We start from the raw sequence: 25,362 nt of genomic DNA on the forward strand, positions 1-25,362 counted from the left end.
GCATTTTGTCATCAACTCAGATGGTCCATCTGTCCCTGTGTCCAAGAATTGTGCACCTAGGCTTGGGCTAGGCTGGGATCTCCTCAGCCCTAGTTCTCTTTTTCTCTTTGATCTCTGTACAGCTGTTACTCCCTCTCTCTCTTTTTAAAGTAAACTCTCTACCCAACATGGGACTCGACCTCACAACCGTGAGATCAAGAGTGGCATGCTCTACTAACCGAGCCAGCCAGATGCCCTATTCAATCTCTCTTGTTGGAGGTCTTGCCTCCGTTTTGCCTACTCCCCTGCCTCTGACTCACCCTCATCTGTCTCTGTCCTCTAGAGCCCACAGTGGTCTCTGACCTGTGTGAGCCCTCTTTCTCCTGCTTGCCCTTTTGTCTGAGTCCAGACTATTAACAGTCATGTGTGTCGATCCCACAGTGGGAGTGGGGCCCACAGAGTAGGGTGCAGGATTTGAGAGTTGCTGTTTCTCCAGCTCCTCTGATGTGCCTGGCACGCTGACAAGCACTGTAGGTGCATTATTTAATCATTACTTGCATCTTGTGGTGCAGATGCACACTTATTTTCACATGAAGACAGTGAAGTTGCAGTATGGCCTGTGGCTGGTTACACAGCTTCAAAAGGCTATGGAGGTGAACCGAGAGACTTGAGAGGCCCTGGAGAAAGAGCTTTGGATCCCTACAATGTCCAGAGTTGGTCACAAACTCAGCCTGGTTTTCTTCACCTCACCTCACAGCCCTCCAAGGCTTTAGACATGCCATGATGAGCCCCACCCTCAGATGCTCATAGAGGCATCCTGCCAGGTACAATATAGACCAGAATCTGGATTCTCTGCTTCCACTTCAGCAGGGAGGAGACAGGGTCATAGCTCTACTTAAGGTTCACATGCTAAATAGCCAGAATTTGGACTCAGGCCTTGCATTAGAAGCCAAATTCTTAAGCCAGTAAAGCATATATTACTGAAGAACCAAAAACATCTAGTCCTTCTTGTTAAATGGGGCTGGCTTTCCCTTTGGGAAAACTCCCTTTGTCCTAAGACAGCTCTGTGAGGAGGCAAGAATGAACTGGGTCGCTGGGAACTTTAGGGTCCAAGGTGGGCAGCACATCTTCTAGGGCCTGAGGCCAGAATCTCCAGAGATGGTGAGCCAACCAAATGCCTTCCACCATGGATCTGGGCACAGGACCATAAAAGATGCATTCCTTGCCTCCATGGAGCTCTAGGACTATTAGACAAACATGTCCCTTTGGGTGTCAACACCAATTCCTATAGGGTGGAGAGCCCAAAGGTAGCTGTGTTTCACTTGCTCTTGCATCAGCATCCCCCAGTTCTAACCCACACTCCTCTGGTCTCCTTTGGCATCTTGTCCCATTGGTTTTTCTCTCTCTTGTAGGTCTCTCTTCCCTTCAACCTTTGGTCCCTAAAGCTTTCAACCCCCTGCTTCCACCACTGTTCTCTGAAAGACACCAAAATTACCCATAACTTTTAGGCTTCCTGTGTAGGGCTGCACTAGCTGCTGAACTTTTGTGCAGGGCAACAACCCTCCATGGTCCCCACAAATTCTAGTACTTTCTCTTATTGGGACCCAGTGTTGAGTTTCCTTAATCAGAGAGCGTTTTTTTTTTTTTTAAGATTTTATTCATTCATGAGAGATGCAGAGAGAGAGGCAGAGACATAGGCAGAGGGAGAAGTAAGCTCCCTGTGGGGAGCCTGATGTGGGACTCGATCCCAGGGCCTACTCCCCATCATGACCTGAGCCTAAAGTAGATGCTCAACCACTGAGCCACCCAGGAACCCCACCAGAGAGCTTTTGAAGTGGTTCCTAATACCAGCCTCTATCACTCATTTCCATTCCCTGCTGTCTTTTTTGGAGTCCTCCAATCCAATCACATCAGATAGTGTTTGAGTTTCCTCTCCAGCAGCATTGGGAAGAAGATGGGCCCTGCCCCAAAGGGTTCACAGAGAGGCTGAGGACCTTTATGAGACTGCATCTGGAATCTGTTCTCAGAGCAAAGGCTCCACCAGGTCCCAGTGACTTTGGAGAAGTGATTCGTGTCCAGTCGGTTCCTTTTCTCTCACTCGACGATCCTTCTCTGATGCAGTGAGCACTAATGGCTAGAAACCAAGACTTGTGGAGGTTCACTGTTACTTGGGGTACACCTCAGAGGAGACCGTCAGGAAGCATCCTTCGATAGTTCAGTAAGTCTGCTTGGGTGTTCTAGGGTCAGATTGCAGTTGATGGAGAGAATGGATAAACCAGAGGTCATTTATAAGCTGGACCTTGAAAAGAGAATTGATTTGTGTAGCAGAGAAAAATCACTCCGTGCAAATCTTCCAGCCACCATCACCACACACAACTGCACCCGTCGTCAAAAGCTCCGGGGAGAGGGGGGTAGAGCCAGGAGGTCGGGAGCCCTAGGGACCACCTGATGGGGCAGAGACTGAGGGGACCATTAGGGTACTGAGGGGGGGCCTGGGTCTCAGGGCTTCTGAAGATGGTGGGTTTTGGTGGGGATCTGAGAAATCTCAGGATTTCTGAGAAGGAAGGGGTGGTTTGAAGGAGGAGTGGGGTTCTCTGAAAAGTGGGGACTGGGAAGAGATGTGGGCTCCTGAGGAAGTGGGGGCATCTGAGTGGAGACCTGTGAGGAGTGAGGACTCTAAGGAGGAGTGGGAGCTCTGCAGGGGAGTGAAGGGCTCTGCGGCGGTGTCGGCGGGGCGGTGGACTCAGACTTGAGGGTCTCTGAGAAAATGCGGGACCTCTCTGAGGGGGGACAGGGGCTCTGAGGAGACGTGAGGGCCCCAGGAAGGATTAAGGTCCCTAAGCGGGAGTCCTTGCTCTGAGCAGGTGAGGAAGGCGGAGATCTGAGGGGTGGAAGGAGGGTGTGGGTGCGAAGAGCCGTTGCCTCGGCGACTCCCAGCCCAGTCCTGGGCCGTTGAGGGGAGCTGTTAGGGGCGCGTCTGTGGGCGGGGCGCGGCGGCCCGGGCGGCGGCAGTTGGCTGGCGGAGCCGGCGGGGCGTGTCGTGGGCGGGGCGCGGCGGCCTGGCTGGCGGCGGTTGGCTGGAGGCAGCGGCGAGGGGTGGGGTCTGGGCGCGCGCGCGCACAGCGCGCGGGGGGCGGTGGTTGGCTGCCGCGCCCCTGTGAGCGCTCCAGGCCCGGCGGCACCGAGTCAGCGCTTGCCCGGCCCCGCCGCCCATGGAGTCCCCTCCGCGCCCGCAGCGCCCCGCGCCGCCTCCCCCGGCCCCGCGCCGCCCGCCGCCCGGGCCCCCGCCGGGCCCCGACACAGGCGAGGTCCTGCAGCAGATCATGGCCATCACCGACCAGAGCCTGGAGGAGGCGCAGGCCAGGTGCTGCGCGGGCTCGACGGGGGCGGGGGCCGGGGCCACCCAAAGTGGCGGCAGAGAAGGGGGCGGGCCCAGGGGTCAAGGCCAAGTTGACTGGAGGCTGAGGGGTGAGGAGGGTGCAGGGTGAGAGCGTGAGAGGGGAGATGTGGGGGCTCGGGGAGGGCTGAGGGGGTCCGGGTTCTGAGGCCGAAGGGATTTATGAGGTTAAAATGCGACAGATTGAAAGGCTTATGGGGCCGAGCAGCGGGTGATGGGTTTTAGGGGCCCATCCTGGGGTGAGAGGGATGGGTTTAAGGGGAGTTTGTGGATGGGGAGGTATATGGTGAAAGGCAGTTTTGGGGCTTGTAAAATGTAAGGGTTAAGAGGAAAGAAGGAAGGTGTAAGGGCTGAGAGATGGGATTTGTGAAGGATGGACAGCTAAATGGATGCATTAGTGAGACTTCTGAGGTGGGAAGTTTTGAGAGAGATGATGGAGAGTGAGTTGTGGGCAGTGGGACTTACGTATGAGGAGATGGGGGTGCCTTGGTGTGGGAACCATCAGGAAAAAGGGTTAGTGGAGGAGCTGCTGGGTGGGGGATGGAGGGCCGCCTTTTTATTAACTCAGCAAATATGTATTAGACACTGTGTGGGACACCCAGCTGGGTTGCTGGCACAGCCCCTTCTCTCAGACTCCTAGTAGTGAGGGAGAGAAAGTAGCAAAAACTAAGTATACATTGTGAGAAAAGCTCTGAGAAAGGGGATGGCATGCTATGGGAAGTCAGGTGTTGAGGCGCTTTGGGCCCCCCGGGAGTGGGAAAGAGCTGGAAGAGAAAGCAGAGCCAGAGACTTAAAATCCCAAGTTCAGTTTGGGGAGGGGTTGACACAAGACCACACGGGACCCACAAGTCTTAGGAAGGAGTTTGGATTTTACTTCAATTGCGCTGGGAAAAACCGTAGCAGTTTTAAGACAACCTGTCCTACTTGCTTCCACCCACCACTTGTCAGCCAGCCAGGAACAGTAGAATCGGCTTCACAAGGCAACCCATTGTGTTTGGGGCCTGCTCAAATTATTGGAAAATAGGAAAGGACCAGAGTCCTTTTGGAGGATGGGGCCTATTTGGGTGTAAAGGATGGTCCCTGGGGCTGGGACTAGGGTCTGGTGCAGTTGCTAGAGCCCTCTAGTGAGGAGGGGTTATGCCAAAGCCAAGTGAACAGCAGCCACAGGAAGGAGGAGGCAAAGAAAAGATGGATTCAGCATGCGTTTGTTCTTCTCACTTTCCTTTGCTTCTTGTGGATTGTCCACTTTCTGCAGTTTCATAGCCTCTTTCTGGAAAGTTAAGAGTATTATTTTCCTCCTCCCTTACTATGTTCATTCTACTTTTTGGAGCACTGTGCTAGGTGCTAGAGAAACCAAGTTGGCTAAGATGTTCTCTGCCCTCTCAGACATCATTGAAAAGTGGGGTGTGTGGGAGACTAATTTATAAGTAGTTGTCATAACAAGTGTGTGCTGACTAGAGGTGATTCCTGGCACCAGGGGAAAAAAGAGATGGGCCTAGAGAGGGGGTGCCCTGTGTGATACCCTGTCTGCTAGACTTGTCTGAGAGCAGGGGCTTTGTCTTATTTTCCTTTGTATTCCCAGGACTGTGCACAATGCCTGGCACCTATCATGTAGTAAAGTTTGTGGCACTTCAGATTCTGGAAGGATTAGGAGGAGCTGGGGAGAGGGAAATGGGCTCTTCACACCCAGGAATCACAGAGACAGTGCTTTGGGTGTTTGTGGAGCTCCCTGAGTTCTTTCTGTTCTAGGTAGGGAGCTGCTTAAGGAGTTAGCTCTGCTCAGGTGTGGCCTTCCTCAAGCATCTGTCACCCCATTACAACCCCAAGGTGCACTCTTCTTCTTACAGCAATCCAGTACTCCCCTAGATAGACTTTAGAATGGTGTGCAGTCAGTGACCTCTTCCTTGCTATTCTTGAAGACAGCTTTTTCTTTTTCTTTTAAGGCTAGGACATTGAATAGTGGGGCATTATACATGCATGACAACATGGTTGTTAGGTAGCTGGTTCCTGATTTCTTTTTGAGGTAGAAAGGCCCCTGGGGCTTTTATTTTGAGACTTAGAAGCTTCAGATCTGCCCCCCTTCTTTGGATATAGCTCTAAAAGCCACCCAAGTTCAGACAACAGTCTTCAGTCCTCAGGTGGATCACTTACTCCACTCCAGGCAGATAGCTTGGGTGGGTCTTTTCCTCATAATAAAACTTTGCAGCCTGGTAGATTATCAACCTGGAAGGGGGAGCAGATTGTGTCTGTCCTGATCAACCGACTGGGTGAGGCTTTTGCAAGTCTTTCTGCCCCTGCCCTTTCTTGGTGCACCCTGACCCCTTCATAGCCGTGGAGTCAGTTTAGCTTAACTGTCTAGCAAGAAAGAATTTTTCATCTCACATTCAAGGCCCTTTCAAACTATTTTGTCACTGTAAGTGTGCTTAAAGAGGGAAAGCACACCTATTCTCCTTAAACCAGAATTCTTACTTACGCCTTTCTGCATTATTTGGAAGGCATCTCCAAGTGCTTGTGCATGATTCATTTTGTCATGATAGTCTTGGAATAGTGAACTGTATATTGTTCTTCCTTTGGGCTACACAGTGGACTGTAAGGGACTTTGGAATATTTCACTTTAGTTTAGATTCAGCCCAAGTCAACTGAAGACTTCCTATGTGAGGGATAAACAGTCTTCTTGAATGATCTTCTGACCTTCAGCTATACCCTAAGCTCTTCCTGGAGAAGGTACAGTTCTGCATTTTCTGATTTGGAACCATTCCCTGATGATGAGCTCATCCATTTCTTGTAGGAGGCAAGTCAGGCAGGAAATTTTATCTCATTTGCCAAGGATTGTCTGAGTATTTTGCTCTATCATGCATAGCCTTGTTTTTTTATAATAATAAATTTTACAACATTTTACAGTTTCTGCATAGTTCATTTCATCTGCTTTGGCTACCTTTATGAGAGGTTTAGGAGGGTTATTAGACTAGGGTTGAGGACTCCCTGTCAAAACTGTCAGGCTCAAAGTTCTTCCCTCCTCCCAGGGTTCTTAATGAGTGTATGAGTCATAAAAATCTGTTGTAAGCTCTGGGCCCTCTCTCACTGCCCACCCCCTTGGAGATCCTCAGCTTCAAGTGCCCCACAGCCTGAAAGCTGCCTCTCATCAAAGGCTGGTAGACTCATTTTTTGTCCAGTAGTAATATTTCTAAGAAATTAGTATGAGAAAAAAAAAAGAAATTAGTATGAGAACTCTAGAACTGAGGGGTAGATTTTGGAAACCTGGTAGAGAAAGGAAGTAGAATGGTAACAGTGTTATCTGGAGATCCATACTCCACACCTGAAGTTCTGGGAGAGCAGCTGAAAAAGACTTGTCTTTCTTCAAGTTGTTCTGCATGTTGGAATGACAGGTGAGTTGTGCTGTGTGTTGCTGGATTGGCAGATTTCACTGTAGTGGTCACCCTTTGCTTACAGGTACACACTGATTCACTACAGAGTTGTACAGTTCAATTTGGTAACCACTCACTGTATGTCTTTTCTTTAAAAAAAATTTTTTTTTATTTATTTGAGAATGACAGAGAGTGAGGGAGAGCATGAAGGAGAGGAGAAACAGAGGGAGAGGGAGAGGCAGATTCCCTGCTGAGCAGGGATTCCGATGTGGGGCTTGATCCCAGGACTCTGGGATCATGACCTGAGCTGAAGGCAGATTCTTAACCATCTGAGCCACCCAGGTGCTCCACTATATGTCTTTTTAAGTTAAAATGAATTAAAATTAAATACTCAGTTCCTCAGTTGCACTAGCTACATGTCAAGTGCTCAGTAGCCACATGTGACTAGTGGCTACCATATTAGCACAGATAGAGAACATTTCCATAATTGTAGAAAATACTGGACAGTGGTGCTTTAGAGCAGTTCTCTGGCTGGATATGCAGCAAATTTCTGTGGGAATCTTATTGCAATGCAAGTTCTGATGTAGCAGGTCCCGGTGGGGCCTAATGGGGCCCAAGAATCCACATTTCTAACAGGCTCCCAAAGGTGCCAATGCTGATGATCCCAAACTACACTTGGAGACATCAGACTCTCAAAAGTGGAGATAATAGCATCCCTTTTATTTAAATTTTCATGAGTCAGTTCACCTAGTAGTTGGTTAATCTGACAAAGGAAACTTATCTTCTTGAAGCCTGAGTTGTGTTTGCAGTCATAATAGGTTTTAAGTTAATCACAAGGGTCACTTATTAGCATTGTTTTGCTTACTTAATTTAGGAAGAAAATTATAAATGAAAAAATAAAATTCAAAAAATCGTTGATTTTTTTTCTCTTAATGAAAATCTTGGCTTAAGGCCACAAGACCCTGTTGTTTCAGGGTCTGTTTACATTTTTATTTTTTATTTTTTTATTTTATTTATTTATTTATTCATGATAGACAGAGAGAGAGAGAGAGAGAGAGAGAGAGAGGCAGAGAGGCAGAGACACAAGCAGGCTCCATGCAGGGAACCCGACATGGGACTTGATCCTGGGTCTCCAGGATCACGCCCTGGGCCAAAGGCAGGTGCTAAACCGCTGAGCCACCCAGGGATCCCCTGTTTACATTTTTAATCTAAAAAAATCAGATTGTGGAAGTTTCAAGGTTGTTTCTATATTTCCTTTATAGTGTCTATGAAACCACAGCCTAACATTGTGTTTATATAACTTGAATGCAATAGAAAATGACTGCTGGGGAATGGGAATAGGTTTTAAGGAAAAAACCCTTTATATATAGTGAATAAAGGGATGATGGATAATGATTACTGTCATAACTGTTTAGGAGCAAGCAGTGTGGTATATGGGGTGGTATACTTGAAACTAAAAAGATTATATTTAGAAGTTCACTTTTAGGGGGAGCCCCGGTGGCCCAATGGTTTAACGCTGCCTTCAGCCCAGGGCCTGATCCTGGGGACCCGGGATCGAGTCCCATGTCGGGCTCCCTGCATGGAGCCTGCTTCTCCCTCTGCCTGCGTCTCTGCCCTCCCCCGCCCCCCCGCCCCACGCCTCATGGAGCCTGCTTCTCCCTCTGCCTGTGTCTCTGCCTCTCTCTCTCTCTCTGTCATGAATAAATAAATAGAATCTTAAAAAAAATGGAAGTTCACTTTTAGGCAGCATAATAGGTATGACAAGGGCGGTCATAGCTTTTCTTAGGAAGAAAAAATTTCTCTGAATTTCTTTTTTAACTTGATTTTTACATGTGAAACATGTTAGATACTTTCTAGGAGTAGAAATTTACATGACTGACTTAATTCCTCCAGTATTTCTGCAGATTAACATTGCCTGTAATACAGACTAAATTCTAATTATTAAAGGGAGATGATCTGGCTTTGACTATTCTTAGCACTTACTCAAGTAGCAAGGCATAAACTGTCAACTGAATGGTGTGCCCCTTTTCTAAAATCTGTGTCCCCATATTTAGGACTTCAGTTCTGGAATGCATGTCAGTGAGCATTCAGCTTTCAGCATGCCTATTCAAAGTATGTGGGGAGTCAGAGGAGGAATTTATGGTTTGGAATTTCCCCAAAGCTAGATAGTAATAGCAAGATAAGGTCTACTAGTCCAAACCTAGGAAGTAGAATTAAAGTTAAATTTTTTCTTTTCATCATCCTTAGAAAGGTTTGTTAGATCCCAGTCAGCTTAGTGCCACCACTCTGTTCTTAGCCTGCTTATAGGTTTTAGCTTTGCTCTTAGGGTTAACATGCTTAGCTTAGCTTGGCTTGGTCTAGTGCCAATGGGAAAGTCTTGTGGTCTTTGGAATGTTTTTCCTAAGAGTTGGATTTTGTTGGTTTTAATACAGTTTCCTAAAGCTATCTAAAATCTAGCTAGGGTCACAGCAAAATCCCTTTTGAAGTAGTTTTATTAAGTAAAGCAACATGCAGTGTTTTAGAAAAGTTTCACAAATAAGTAAGTACCCCTCTTTCATTTTAGTGACAGTTACTGAGTGCCTCTGTCGACACAGTGGTTGATGATAATGAAAACAATGGGGACACAGGGAGTTGGTTAAGTGTCTGCTTTTGGCTCAGGTCATGATCTCAGGATCCTGGGATCAAGCCCCACATTAGGCTCCCTGCTCAGCAGGGGAGTCTGCTTCTCCCTCTCCCTCTGCTATACTCCTTGCTTGGCTCACTTGCTCTCTCTCTCTCTGTCAAGTAAATAAATAACTTCTTAAAAATAATGAAAACAATAATGCTGGGATCCCTGGGTGGCTCAGCGGTTTGGCGCCTGCCTTTGGCCCAGGGCGCGATCCTGGAGACCCGGGATCGAATCCCACGTCGGGCTCCCGGTGCATGGAGCCTGCTTCTCCCTCTGCCTGTGTCTCTGCCTCTCTCTCTCTATCTGTGTGTGACTATCATAAATAAACAAAAATTAAAAAAAAAGAAAACAATAATGCTTTCCTTCATTTAAACTTCCCAATAACCCTAGAAAGTGGGTGGTTCTTCACATAGTTTCTAGATGAAGAGCTGGACCTGAGTAAGAACTTGCCTGAAGTCAGACAACTAGGAAGTGGTTGGACAGAGATTTGACTCTGTTCTCTGAAACGCTGGTGCTGACCTGCCACCTTCCCTGATTTTCCCAGAGATTGCCACCACCCCCACACCTGGTTTACTAGACTATGACATCACTTCGTGCTCATAGGAGCTAGAAGGTGATCATAGGCGCTATGAGAAACTGGACAGTTGGGATAAAGCTAAAGATGTTTTTAAAATTTCATTCTTACAGATTTAATCTCATTTACTCAGTAAAATTTCATTTTGTGCCAGGCCCGGGGATGCAGCAATGATTTCCGAAAGCTCACAGTTTCAGGAACAGCAGACATAGGAGAGTGCTATGGTAGTGGGGGGGGGGGGTTAGGGGGGTGGGCAGAGAAAGTGTGACAAGGAATTAGCCAAACAAGGAATTAGTCAAGATTAAGGGAGGCCACCTAGCAGCAAAATGAGTGTGGATGCTAAGACCCTAGAATCTAGCTAAATGAGGCGGGGGGACACAAGCATGCCCCAAAGAGATGACCATGCATCTGGACGCAAAGCTTTGCCCAGGTAGAAAAAGAAGGCACCACGGTCTTGGCTGGGGCAAGCATGTGTGCATGGAAGGCAGGGGGCATGAAGACATGCAATGTGGCTCCATCAGGCACAGTGGAGGGCACAGCTTTCAAAGGGGAACTCAGATGGGGTGACTGCTTGCCTTAGCTGCTGTCTAATGGAGCATGGCCTTGAATTCCTTGCCAAGCAAGGAGTGAGCATAAAGTTTATTCTGTTCCTTGTATAAGTACTTCTCAAAGTATTCAAACCTTTCTAAGGTATTGGTCCTGGTCCAAAGAAAGCTCAATAGTCATTACCTCCTGTCTACCATCTATTCTTCAGAAATGTCTTGAGACACTCATTTATAACCTGTCTTTCAGATTGAGCCCTCCAGGGGTTTGAGGGCTCCTGTTCTTTCCAACTAAAGCAGTTTTCCCTTTTTTTCCATAACCCCCTCCTGCCCAATTCCAGTGTCCTTTGGCCATTATCCTTTTTGATCTTATTTCTCTCTTCTCATGCAGCACTATTAAACCCCTTAACACTTTTCCTCATTCCTAGAGTGGATGAGTGCCCACTGTGTCCTCGGCTTTAGAAAGAGACCAAGACGAGGGGCTCCCAACAGACCTCTGTGGTTCTCTTGGCTTCTGCTACCTTCTTTGATGGTGCAACCCAGCGGTTCTCACCCCAATTTTTGACTTCTCTATTTGTCCAAGTTTAAGTCTGGAGACATCAGAACTCTGCCTTCAAACTTTTTGTTTCTATTCTCTGCCATTTTGACATCTCTACCTTCTACCTCTTCTTCAGTTCAACGAGTCTTTGCTCAGCTAGTGTGCGAAGTATGGTATGGGCCTAGAGTTTCTGAAACCAGTAAGTTGAGGCCTTCCTCATGCCCAGACCAGTCATAGTAAATGCTTTAAAGGGAACAGGGGAAGGAGTAAGGACTCAAAAAAAAAAAAAAAAAAAAAAGGAGTAAGGACTCCAGAATGGGGCAAGCCACCCATCAGAGTCTTACACTTGCCTAGGTGGCTTAGTTGGTTAAGCGTCTGACTCTTGATCTCAGCTCAGGTCTTGATCTCAGGGTTGTGAGTTCAACCCCCATATTGGGCTACATGCTGGGCCTGGAGTCTACTTAAGGAAAGGAAAGGGAGGAAGGGAGGAAGAGGGGAAGACTTTGCTGTACATAACATGACTGTGAGGCAGGAAAGAAGGTCCATAATGCTCCAGCTGTCTAGCAGAAATTAAGTAATAATTCTTATGAACATAAGAGCAGCATGGTAAATAAATAAAAAACATGATTAAACATCTTTTATTGGGGGATCCCTGGGTGGCTCAGTGGTTTAGCGCCTGCCTTTGGCCCAGGGCGTCATCCTGGGGTCCTGGGATTGAGTCTCATGTTGGGCTCCTGGCATGCGCCTGCTTCTCCCTCTGCCTGTGTCTCTGCCCTTCTCTCTCTCTCTCTCTCTCTCTCTCTCTCTCTCTCTCTGTGTGTGTGTGTGTGTGTGTCTATTATGAATAAGTAAATAAGATCTTTAAAAAATAAAAAAATAAACACCTTTTATTTTAGCACCTCCTGCATTTCTTTACTCTCCTTTATGATCAAAGAGTTTGTGGTTGGCTGCTTCCACTTACCCTCCTCCACTCATTCTATCCCACCCTTCTCCTCCCTCTCCTGAGTCACTAGTGACCTCCATGTTGCTAATTCCATGGTCTCTTCTGGGTTCTTCTCTTGCTTAGCCTCTAAGAAGCATTTCTCACAGATTGCTCTTCTCTCCTTGAAACTCTTTTCTTGGTTTCTCCTCAATGGCAGTTCAGTCCCAGTCTCTTCTGTAGGCTTTTCTTGACTTCTATAAGTCCATGGGCCTGGGGCCTGGACCTCTCTCTATGTACACTCTCTTGTGGTGATTTCCTCAAGTCTTGTGACCTAAAGTGCCATCTCTATGCCCAAGACTCCCCATCTTTTTATTGCTTATCTCCAACCTTGAGTCCATGTCCCATGTGCTTGGCTACCTACCTCATACCTCCTTTTGGATAGCTCATAGGTATCTCAAGTTAACCTGATCAAAGCACAGCTCTGTTTTCCAGACCCTTCTTCCCTAAACCTGCTGCCCTCCAGTCATAGTAGTTAATGATATCTCCTTTCATTGGGTTGCTCAGGCCTAAAACTAGTAGTTATTCTTGAATCTCCTCTGTCCCCAAAATCTCACACCACATTATCAGGAGGTCCTGTTGATTCCATCACAGAAGTCAAAGATCTATCTACCTTTTTTTCCTTTTTTTATTAAGTAGGCATCACGCCCAATATGGGACTCAAATTTAGGATGTCAAGGTCAAGTCGCATACTCTACCGACTGAGCCAGCCAGGTGCCCCAAGATGTATCTACTTTTTGTCTACTTCCATAACTCTAAACTAAGCCAGCAGCATTTCTGGACCATTCCAGCTATTATAGCCTCCAGACTGTGTTCCTGGTTCCACCCCTTGCCTTCCATTTTGGTCTCAGAGCAGCCACAGTGATCTTTTAAAAATGCAACTAAAAAAAAAAAAAAAGGCAATTCAAGGGGCTCCTGGGTGGGTCAGTGGTTTAGCGTCTGCCTTTGGCTCAGGGCATGATCCCAGGATCCTGGGATGGAGTCTTGCATCGGGTTCCCTGCAGGGAGCCTGCTTCCCCCTCTGCCTATGTCTCTGCCTCTCTGTGTCTCTCATGAATAAATAAATAAATAAGGATACCTGGGTGTCTCAGTGGTTGAGCATCTGCCTTTGGCTCAGGGCATGATCCTTGGATCCTGGATCAAGTCCCACATCGGGCTCCCTGTGAGAAGACTGCTTCTCCCTCTGCCTGTGTCTCTGCCTCTCTCTCTCTCTCTGTGTGTGTGTGTGTGTGTGTGTGTGTGTCTCATGAATATGTGAATAAATCTTTATTTTTTTTGAATAAATCTTTAAAATAAATAAAATGCAATTCACTTAAAGATAAGTAAATAGATCAATGGAATAGAGTTGAAAATGCAGAAATGAACTCACATATATATGACCAATTGATTTTCTACAAGGGTGCCAAAACCATTCAGTGTGGAAGGAATAGTCCCTTCAACAAATGGTCTGGAAAAACTGGATCTGCACATGCAAAAGGATGACTTTGAACCCTTAACTAACATCATATACAAAAGTAACTCAAATGGATCAAATACCTAAGTGTAAGATCTAATCCTTTAATACTCTTAGAAGGAAACACAGGCATAAATCTTCGTAACCTTGAATTAAGCAATGGGTTTTTAGATATGATGCCTAAAGCACAAGCACCAAAACAAAGAATAGATAAATTGGATTTCATTAAAATGAAAAACTTGGGCAGCCCAGGTGGCTCAGTGGTTTAGTGCCGCCTTCAGCCCAGGGCGTGATCCCAGAGACCCGGGATCGAGTCCCACGTCAGGCTCCCTGCATGGAGCCTGCTTCTCCCTGTACCTGTGTCTCTGCCTCTCTCTCTCTGTCTCTCTCTCTCTCTCTGTCTTTCATAAATAAATAAACTCTTTAAAAAAAAAGAAAAACTTCAATGCTTCAAAGGACACTATCAAGAAAGTAAAAACAATTCACATAATGGGAGAAGAGATTTGCAAGTCATGTATTTGATAAGAGTCTAGCTAGTATCCAGAATATATAAAGAACTCTTAGAATTCAACAATAAAAAGACAACCCCATTGAAGAATGAACAAAATATTTAAGTATTTGAATAGACATTTCCCCAGAAAAGAAGAATGACTGATAAACACATGAAAAAATGTTCAGTATCATTAGTCTTTAGAGAAATGAAAACCAAAACCACAATGAGCTACTATCTCAACACCCACTGTTGTGGCTATAATGAAAAAGACAATAGCAAGTGTTGGTGAGGATATGGAGCAATTGGAACCCTCATAGCCACTGAATTGTATGTGTGCTTTTAAGAGTGAATTTTATGGTATATGAATTACATCTCAAAAAATCAACACTAATAAAAAAATCTAATTTATGTCATGTGATAACTACTCTGTAAAATCTCCATTGCTCCCTGTAATGGTTTTCTGTTGCCACTGTAACAAATAATAGCAGCTTTAAAAAGCACACATTTATTTATTGTCTTCTATTGTAGGTTATAAGTACAACATGAGTCTCTCTGGGCTAACATCAAGGTTTTCAAAGGGCTGCCTTTCTCCTGTAGGCAATAGAGGAAGAGTCCATTTCCAGCTTGTTGATGCCAACTGCATTCCTTGGCTTGTCCTTTCTTCCTCCATCTTCAGGGCCAAAAGCATAGTGTCTCCATGTCACCATCTCTCTCTGACCATAGCTAGAAGAAGTTGTCCACTTTTAAGGACTTGTGTGATTAGATTGGGCCCATCTAAGTAATCCAGGATGATCTCCCCAACTCAGGGTCCTTAACCTTAGTCACACCCAGAGTTCCTTTTTCCCTTGGAACTTGCTCTGAGGATCAGCACATGGACATCTTGGGGAGTCATTCTTCTGCAGACCACTGTTGTCATCACAGGCAAACAAAAGCCAGAGTAATTCCCCTGACTGCCAAGTCTCTTCTAGGTGGCCCCTTGTCTAACTTTACCTCATGGCTCTCTCCCTCACCCTTTACAGCATCCTGGGCTCTTAAAAAGCCAAGTGTGTTGCCTGGGTGGCTCAGTGGTTGAGCATCTGCCTTCGGCTCAGGTCATGATCCCGGGGTCCTGGATCAAGTTCCGCATCCGGCTCTGTGCCAGGAGCCTGCTTCTCCCTCTGCCTGTGTCTCTGCCTTTCTCTCTGTGCCTCTCATGAATGAATAAATAAAATCTTAAAAAAAAAAAAAGCCAAGTATATTCTCACTTAGCCTTTGCACTGGCTATTTCCTCTACCTAAATTATTACTGGCTCTTTCCTCTACCTAAATTATTACTCTCTTCAGCTTGTCTTTTCCTGCCTGACTTTACCTTGTCATTCCAGTCTCAGGTTTGATGACATCAGACACATGCAAACTCTAATAAACCTAGCCATCACTCTGGTTTGTTGCCACAAAGCACCTGCCATGGCTCATGGTTGTCTTGTTTGTGTTTGTGTTTGTGTTTGGTGTCTCTCACTCCCTCTGTCTTAACTACCACACGGGTAGGCACCTTATCTGTCTGTACCTGTGACACTAGAATGATATATGGCACATGGTGGCTGTTCAGTAAACAGCTATTAAATAAATGTGTCATGACACTGGGGTAGGATGGCTGGGGTTTCTGCTTATGCATCAAAGTGCTGCTACAGGGCAATAGTGTGAACACAGACCTTGAAAGTTTATAGCTCTTGATGACTTACGTGCATTATTTAAATTTGCATTGTTTAAAATTCTACACGTAGGGACGCCTGGGTGGCTCAGTGGTTGAGCATCTGCTTTCTGCTCAGGACATGATCCCGGATCCCGGGATTGAGTCTCACATTGGGCTTCCTGCAGGGGAATCAGCTTCTCCCTCTACCTATGTCTCTGACTCTCTTTCTATGTCTCTCATGAATAAATAAATAAATCTTTAAAAATAAAAATAAAACTCTACATATAAAGGCAAATGTTTTGAGTATTTGTATATTGCTCCTTGAATTTTGCAAAATGGAATTTGTATGAAATGCTTCTGTATTGTAACTTCAGAAGAGTGACTTTTTGTTTTAAAGATTTTATTTATTTATTCATGAGAGACAGAGAGAGAGAGAGAGAGAGAGGCAGAGACACAAGTAGGCTCCATGCAGGGGCTTGATGCGGCACCCGATCCTGGGAACCCAGGATCACGCCCTGGATGCTAAAACGCTGAGCCACCCAGGGATCCCTAAGAAGAGCGACTTTCAACAGAACTGGCAGAGGCAGGGTGCCTGGGTAGCTCAGTCTGTTAAGCATCTGCCTTTAGCTTGGGTCATGATCCCAGGGTCCTGGGTTGGGGCCCCACATTGGGCTCCCTGCTTGGTGGAGAGTCTGCTTTTCCCTCTCCCCACTACTCATGGTTTCTCTCAAATAAATAAAATCTTAAAAAAAAAAAAAAAGAACTGGCAGAGGTAATATGAAGGGTCTTTACTCTTGTGGAATAGGATAACTTCTCTTTTTCAACAGCCTCTTCTATTGCTTCTCTTTCAGAAAGCATGCTCTGAATTGCCATCGGATGAAGCCGGCTCTCTTCAGTGTGCTCTGTGAGATCAAGGAAAAGACAGGTAGGCTGTTGAGAGACATTTTTTTTTAATTTTTATTTATTTATGATAGCCACAGAGAGAGAGAGAGGCAGAGACACAGGCAGAGGGAGAAGCAGGCTCCATGCACCGGAAGCCCGATGTGGGATTCGATCCCGGGTCTCCAGGATCGCGCCCTGGGCCAAAGGCAGGCGCCAAACCGCTGCGCCACCCAGGGATCCCGAGAGACATTTTTTTATGGCTCCAGTACCATGACAATGATGCATCTCTGGTCATGACTCAGATATGTGTCATGAGCCATCTTGCCTGTCACATTTCTCTCTGGCAGCGGATGGTTCAGATTCTTCCTTTCTGTCTGTCAGTGCCATTTTCTGATGTATCACATCCATTTATTTTGCAGTTTGTAACTGGAGAAATACTGTTGCCAGTGAGTAACAAGCAGCTGCATTGTTCTTAAGCAAGACCTAAGAGGCACTGTGGTATTCAGTTGTTTTGGAAAAGGAAAAGATGATAGAATTAGAAAAGTAGAATGATGACGATTTTGTTTTATTTGTTTTAAGTATCCAGAGTAATCCCCATGGAAGGTTCTGCCACTGCAAATCCTTTTGTTAAAAAAAAAAAAAAACTATTTTGAATCAATTTTAGATATGCAGAAAATTCGAAAAATAGTACAGCTTGTTCTCCTGCACCCTTCTCCCAGCTTCCTCTCATGTCAACACCTTCAGAACCACAGAGCAATGATCAAAACCAGGACACTGACCTTAGTACAGTGTTCTTTAGCTGAACAACAGGCTTTATTCAGATTTCCCCAGTCTCTGCCCTAATGCCCTTTTTCTGGTCCAGCCTCCCACAGTGCATTTAGTCATCCCTGTTTCCTTAGTCTCCTCTGATCTGTGACGGTTCCTCAGTCTTTCTTCATCATCTGTGACTTTCACACTTTGGTTGGGATCCGCTCTGTCATTTGGTGGGACCGAGATTTGTGGGGACCCATGTAACTTCAAAGAAACACTTCATGATGGATCTCCATGGTGTTGTTTCCAATCCAGGTAGCAGCCAACATTGTATCTGTTGCCTTTACCATCACTTTCCTTTTTCATAAAAGCCAGCCTGGGTTGTATTTCATTCCTGGTTCTTTTACCTGTGAGTACACTTTGTAACCAAGAAGCTTTTATTCTACTTGGCTTACCAAGTCATTATAGTTTGAGTGGTCTACATTTGTTCTCATAGGTTGCTTGTTTAACTTTTTATTTTTTTATTTTTTATTATTTTTTATTTTTTAAGATTTTTATTTATTTATTCATGAGAGACACACACAGAGAGAGAGGCAGAGACATAGGCAGAAGGAGAAGCAGGCTCCATGCAGGGAGCCCGATGGGGGACTTAATCCCGGGACTCCAGGATCACACCCTGGGCTGCAGGCAGGGGCTAAACTGCTGAGTCACCCAGGGATCCATAAAAACAATTTTTAAGGGGCATTTGGGTAGCTCAGTTGGTTAAGCATCCTACTCTTGATTTTGGCTCAGGTCATGGTCTCCCTGTAGTGAGATCTAGCCCCACGTTGGGCACTGCACTGGGTATGGAGCCTGCTTAAGACTGTTTTTCCCTCTCCCTCTGCCCCTCCCTCTCTGTCTCTCTCTCTAATAATAATAATTTTTTAAAAAGAGTAATATAAGCAACCATTGTCTCAGAAAGCTATAGTCCCTCTTTTTTTTTTTTAAGATTTATTTATTTATGATGGACATAGAGAGAGAGAGAGGCAGAGACACAGGAGGAGGGAGAAGCAGGCTCCATGCCGGAAGCCGGACGTGGGACTCAATCCTGGGACTCCAGGATTGCGCCCTGGGCCAAAGGCAGGCGCTAAACTGCTGAGCCACCCAGGGATCCCGAAAGCTATAGTTCTTGATGACCTTTTTCCTAGAGCTTTTCTTGAGAGCTATGGGTGTGCAGTCGGGGCACATCTTTTTTGCTCCATCTGATTCTGTATATGTAAAAATGAGTACAACTGTCCATCACCTTCAAACTCATCAGTTTGAGGAGAATAAGAAAGGACTGATACTTACTGCCACCAGGACAAGCTACGGTATCCATTTAAACCCATGCTGTCATCTGTCCCATCCCTCCAGGCTGCAAAGGCCATGCTTGGGGCTTCTGAGTTGCCCCAGGCTAAATCCCAAGGAAGTCATGGGGCTCAGAGCAAAAGGCACACACATCAGATCTGGGCATTCTTTAGAAAATCAGATTTCCTTTCTACCAACTGGCTCAAATGTTGGACTGCATAATGCGTTTTGGGGCGTGGTAGCACAGGAATGGGGCAGCATTGCTCAGCCTTGAAAAGTGTAGGCCATCTGCAGTTGTCATAAGCTGGGCTCCACATGGGCTGGCTGAGTTGTCAAGTTCATTGTGGCCAAGTGTCTTTTCTCATCAATAGGAAGTACAGCTGTGGGAGCGCTGTGGATCCAACATGTAAGTGGCAGGAAAGTAAACAAGATCTCAGTTCTGCTTCAGCTTCTCCCAATCTTGTGATGGGAATGATCCAGTATTAGCCCAAAGAAAACTATTCAGGGTCCTGATCCAATGGGTCACCACCTTATTGATGATCCTGAGAGACTGACTCTGCGGGGACTCCTCATGCAGGAACAAACCATATCTGCTTCTTGATTTAACCCACATTCCTCACATTCCCCTCTGGCTAAAGTCTGCAAGAGGCCTTTAGGGTAAAGACCAAAACCTGTGTAGAACATTTAAAGTCCAGTGGGCATTGTTGGAGCAGGGGTTGCAGTCAGGCAGCTCAGAGCTTCCTGGCATTATTGCCCCACCCTTCTAGCAGCCTCTTACTTTACTCTTGTTTTATAGATAAGCAGATTGAACCTCTGGAGAGAGCAGGAGCACCCCAGTAGCCCACAGCCAAGCTGTGTGCTGCCTTCCACACCCTGTCCTGGCTCAGAAAGGGAACCCTCCCTGCCTCACAGCCTACATCCACCAGCCCAAGTGCTGTTTCTGTATCCAGTGCCCTCACTGCATTCATGATGGCTCTGGGCCTTTACCTGTCCCCTCCAGTGAGCTCAGAGTCCAGGATGTGCTGTGTTCTAGGACTGTCCTGGTACCTGGCACACAGTGCCATGCACCTTAGGTTTTTGTTAATGAAGAACTGTTCCTGGTGACTGATACCTATTAATTGAAATCTTTTTCATCCTGTTCATTTTATGAGGTTCAGAAAGATTGTCTGGGGCCTGACTTAGAACACAAGGCTATTGTTCATATCATCCTGAAAAAAAAGCCATCTTGTGTGTAAACCCTGTGTTGGCAGACATACCTGGAAGCACTGTCTCACTACCTCACTGCCTTCTACTGTCTCCTCTGGCCTATGGGAGGGATGCTGGCATATCTTCCAGGTCAGGGGTGTCTTGGGCATCCCTGCCTGCAGAGGTCTCTGAAGGCCAAGGACCCCCTAGGAGTGAACCCTTCCCCTTGAATCCTTCCCTTGAAACAGCTGTTCTTGGTGTCTAGAAGAGCTGTCCTAAGAAAACAAAAATAACCATTTTTGGAGAGTTTTTAATTTGGCTGGGAGGACAAAATACTGGCCCAATCCCTTTCTTGAAACCCTTGGGGCTAGATGCATTACAGAATTGAGAATTGTTTGGATTTTAGGCATGTCGTGTTGATGACTTCAGAGACAGAGCCTGCATTCCAAAGGTGACATTTAGCACCAGAACAGGAACATTCTTACACACTGGTTGGGTCAGGGTTTGCCTCCAAATGAACTGAGTGCCAGCTTCTGTAAAAACATTGGATCTTGGATTGTGGATGAGCAGGCAGCTTAGACCTGGTGTACATAGGAAGTGCCTGAAAAGCCACCCGGTGCTTGGGCAGTTGACTCAGAAGGACCTGCTTTGTCTTCTCTGCACTGTCACTGTCCCCTGTGCTGGTCTCAAGCTCACATCTATACCTGGTTTGATCAATCCTATGCTTTCTGTCTCTTGAGGAATCAGAAGTCCTAGAGACCTGGCTTGGCTAGCCTTGTTCTTGGGCCAGCACAGATGGCTGCCTTTCAGAGGAGTAAATGTAAATAATGGATAACATAAGGGAACACCTTGTTATTTTCTGACCACACTGCTCATTGGCCTGGCTAGGAGCTGTCAGGCTTGAGTAATCCAGCGGCTTTTTTACCTTTGTTTTCCTTCCTCGTCAGCTAGTTGGGTCTGTTGCAATTGCAAATTCATGATCGGTAGGTCCAGCCTTATGGTTGGGCTTATCCCAACAATTAATTAGCCTTTAGGCCATTATCAATTGTGATTGATCGATTGATTGATTTATATTTTAAGTGGGCTCCCTACCCAACCTGGGGCCTGAACTTATAGCCCCGAGATCAAGAGTCACATGCTCCACCGACTGAGCTAGCCCAGCACCCCAAGGCTCGGAGTCTCATCAGCCTGTCTCTCCTGTGCAACTGTAGACTAGAGCTGTGGTCCTTCCCATATGCCACCTCTTACCATTTACTTTTATATTTAAGTTAATTATAATTAAAGAAGGCATCCTTTAGCCACACTAGTCACATTTCAAGTGCTTAGTAGCCACTTGTGGCTGGTGGCTTTCATTAGCATAAGTCTAGAACAGTGGAAAAGTTTTATTGGATAGATAGATAATTAGTATATACAAATATATAAATTAGGTATTATGAAAGAAACCCAATGTCCATGATGACTGAAGAAACCAAAATGTGGTCCACCAGTACAGTGGAGTATTACTCAGCCATGAAAAGGAATAACACACTGACACACACTATAACGGGGATGGACCTTGGAAACTTTATGGAGGAAAAAAAAGAAACTTTATGGAGTGAGAGAAGCCAAACACAAAAGACCACATATTCTATGACTCTATTTATATGAAGTGTCCAGAATAGACAGATAAAGATTAGTGGCTGCCAGAGGCTGAGGGGCAAGGGAACAGGGAGTGACAGCTAACGAGGACAGAGTTTCTTTTGGGGGTGGTGAAAATGTTAGGTAGTGGTGGTGGCTGTACAACCTTATGAATGTACTGTAAAGCACTGAATTATTCACTTTACGTGGGTGGGTTGTATGTCACATGAATTATATCTCAGTAAAGAAATAGCTCAGGGCACCTAGCTGGCTTAGTCAGTGGAACATTCCACTTTTGATCTCAGGGCTGTAGGTTTGAGCCCCACATAGGGTGTAGAGATTCCTTAAAACTAATAAAAATCTGGGATGCCTGGGTGGCTCAGCGGTTGAGTGTCTGCCTTTGGTTCAGGTCGTGGTCCTGGAGTCCTGGGATCGAGTCCCACCTCAGGCTCCCTGCAGGGAGCCTGCTTCTCCCTCTGCCTATGTCTCTGCCTCTCTCTGTGTCTTTCATAAATAAATAAATAAAATATTAAAAATAATAATAATAATAAAACCTTTTAAAAAGCTCAAGAACTGAGGGCTTTTGGTTGTAAGTATATACCTCCAATAAAGAGTGAGCTAGGAACTTTAAGGCCTTAGTATGTACACAGATTCTTGTAAAGTAGCACTTTCTTGCAGAATCTATTACCCCGTTCAGGTTTTTTCCTACAGTTTGGCCATTGACTAAAATGATCCTGTACTTTTTTTTTCTGGTTTGTTTTTTTTTTTTTAAATTTTTATTTATTTATGATAGCCACAGAGAGAGAGAGAGAGGCAGAGACACAGGCAGAGGGAGAAGCAGGCTCCATGCACCGGGAGCCCGACGTGGGACCCGATCCGGGTCCCCAGGATCGCGCCCTGGGCCAAAGGCAGGCACCAAACCGCTGCGCCACCCAGGGATCCCTCTGGTTTGTTTTCTGATTCCCAACCTGGAATGCCAGCCGCCCAAAGCACAGTCCACAGTGTGGCCCAATCCTGTCAGGGGCTTGGCTCACGGTATATATCAGTGAACTTGGTCATGGCATGAGAGTGACCTTTTTTTTTTTTTTTTTTTTTGACAGAAAAATGTTCCTTTGTCTTGTCACTTAGAACTTAACATCAGTTCCTGGAATAATACCTTTTAGGGTGATTAGGACATTGGCTGATCTAAAAGACTGATTCCCAGCCTGGAAAATTGGGTAGGACATGGTTGATGTATATATGTAAAAGACTGATTCCCAGCCTGGAAAATTGTGTAGGACATGGTTGATGTATATAAGGCTAGTCACCTGTGTGGGATTTGGCAAAATAAAGGTCACACTTTGGACAATGGCACCCAGCTCTGGAAGCTTCTAGGTCTTTCCCCATGGCTCACATGTGGTATGTGTTCAGTTGAAATTAGAGAATTTCTTTGGATGAGAAATGAAATTGTCTAACGTAGACAGAAATCACCTATTAGTGTTTTTTTAGCTATTGCTATTAACTGTTTTCAGAGCCTTATAGGAGAGCATGGACTAATTTTCTAGATCTTTTACCTAGCTGTGTTTTTCATTACAATGTTTTGCTGTCTTTTCCGTTTGCCTTGTTGTCACATGCAAGGAAAATAAACCTAAATAAACTGCGTATCATTTTTACTTCATAAAGTAGTTTATTACCAAACTGTGTGTAAGTATACTGAAATGAAAAATAATTTGCATATTTGGTTGAGCACTTTCAGCACGTAGGCTAATTAAGGATTAATTAGAAATTATGGGAATTTGCATAATGTTATTCTCCCTCAGTTTGATGAATATCTAGTGTGCGTAGTAGCCATGATTTCAGATGAGTGTTTGTTAGGAATGGTCTCAATAAGGCTCTATAGGACTGAAAAAGTTCTGTTTCTTACAATGAGGATTTATCTAGAGTGCTGCTTAAATGGACTGACCTAGGGGACCTTGCCTCACAGGTAAATGCAGGCAGTTCTCAAGACCAACAGGCTGTATTCAAAAGTGTCCTCACTTAGAGTTAAAAACTCAGAACTCTTATTTCCAGGGAAACAAGAATATAAAAGGACCCTTGGGGGCATCTGGGTGGCTCAGTCAGTTAGGCTTCTGCCTTCAGCTCAGATCATGATCTCAGCGTCCTGAGATTGAACCCTGCTCAGTGAAGAGTCTGCTTCTCCTTCTTCATCTCCCTCTGCTCCTCCCTCACTCATGTTCTTTCTCTCTCTCAAATAAATAAAATCTTCAAAAAAATAAATAAATTAAGGACACCTGGGTGGCTCAGCGGTCAAGCATCTACCTTGGACTCAGGGAGTGATCCTGGGGTCTGGGATCAAGTCCCGCATTGGCTCCTTGTGGGGAGCCTGCTTCTCCCTCTGCCTGTGCCTCTGCCTCTCTCTGTGTGTCTCTTGTGGATAAATAAATAAAATCTTAAAAAAAAAAAAAAGAAGGATTCTTTCTATCCATGGTCTACTAAGGGTTGTTTTGTTTTGTTTTGTTTTAAAGATTTTATTTTTAAGTGATCTCTTCACCCAACATGGGGCTGGAATTTACAATCCTGAGATCAAGAGTTGCAAGCTCCACTGACTGAGCCAGCCAGGCACCCCGGTTTGCTAATGATTTTGATCATTAGTAGGTATTGTTTTAATTGATTTTTTTTTCTTTTTGTAGCTTTTGAGTGATAGTTTTTCTCCTTTAGGTGGTTGAAATTATTTACACTGATAGATTTTCATTTACACTGATTATTTACACTGACAGTTTGACAGCACCTGTATGCAAAAATAAATCCTCTGGGCTATGATTCATATATTTATGCACATACATATATATACATAGATGCTGCTGGCTTCAGGTTGCTGGTCATTTAGTTAGACAGTCATGCATCTTTATATGAGTCAGGCTGGGTCGTGATTTCCTTATGAGCTCCTGTCTTGAGGTCTCTCTATGGTGAGTGTGGTTTTTTCTGGGTCTCTTCCATGAGCAGTTTGTTGAAGAAGGAAGCCCCAGTGGTCTTCCTTGAGAGGCTGGTAGCCATAAAATGGCCTGATGATCTTTGGGGAGAGGTTTCTTAGCAGAAGTTCCTATTTCTGGAACATGATTCTGTGAAGCCAGCTGTGTTCCAAGGAGCTGGGGTGATGACAGCAAACCAGTGATGGTCTTTAATGAGCAGGTCAGTTTCACACAATGATAATAGAGACAGACGTGCAGCTTCGGGGCTGTGGGTAGAAGTGGCCCTCTTCCTGCCTAATGGCACATCTTCCCTTCCTTGCTGGGAAAGAGTCTCAGAGGGAGGAATGGCTTGGTGCTCCAGGCCAGAGAGAAGCCATATTGGAGTGAGTGGGTGTGGGGAGTAAGCTGAAATGGAGGATGACAGGGAGCTTCTCAGGGCCAGATTCTGAAGGACGTGGCGCATTTGGGTTCTCTTGGGAGAGTCAGGCCACCTCCTGCTCTTGCCTCTCACCTTCTTTCAGTGTGTAGGCTTCCAGGGCGTCCTGCTGGTCATCCCACAGACCTGCTCTCCCTCACCTCCATGCCACCTCCTCACACCACCCAGTACCCTCCTGCATGAACAGGTGCCCCTGCGTCCATTAGGCCTCTCCCAACCAGGCCACTCTGGGTACCTGCCCCAGGTGCTCAGAAACCCCACTCCTGTTCCCATACTATTGCCTTGGCTTCCTGGGCCCGGGAACCTGGTCTTCCTCCTCTGTGCAGACTTGCCTGAACTCCTTCACTCCCAAAATCCAGCATGGCACCCACAGCCTGTGTTTCTGCCGCATTTACTATGTCGCTAAGCATTCTCAAAGTTAGAGGGACCTGCCTCCCCAGTAAATGGGTCTTCTTGTGGAAATGGATCGCTCTTCTTTAAAACGCTGTTCTGGTCCCCATTTAGCATCTCTCCATCCCCTTGATGGGAGCTCATAGAGTGAGCCTTTTTACTGCACACAGGA

General features: G+C 45.7%; 1 protein-coding gene across 3 annotated transcripts in view; it reads left to right on the top strand.

Annotated features, from left to right (window-relative positions):
* Nucleotides 1-3,158: 3,158 nt before the first annotated feature.
* The window catches only part of PBX4 (PBX homeobox 4), a 37,228-nt gene continuing 15,024 nt past the window's right edge, over nt 3,159-25,362 (top strand). Inside the window, exons 1-2 of one of the 3 annotated variants that reach the window (XM_055343935.1) lie at nt 3,159-3,343; nt 16,508-16,581. In XM_055343935.1, coding sequence (XP_055199910.1) covers nt 3,192-3,343; nt 16,508-16,581 — 226 coding nt within the window. In that variant the 5' untranslated portion in view covers nt 3,159-3,191. Of the gene's footprint in view, nt 3,344-3,394; nt 3,448-3,549; nt 6,763-16,507; nt 16,582-25,362 lie in introns of those variants that run through there. The other 2 variants (XM_055343937.1, XM_055343936.1) reach the window with 2 other exon arrangements.

Source organism: Nyctereutes procyonoides, unplaced genomic scaffold (genome assembly GCF_905146905.1).
Source record: "Nyctereutes procyonoides isolate TBG_1078 unplaced genomic scaffold, NYPRO_anot_genome, whole genome shotgun sequence".
NCBI classification, from domain to species: Eukaryota; Metazoa; Chordata; class Mammalia; order Carnivora; family Canidae; genus Nyctereutes; species Nyctereutes procyonoides.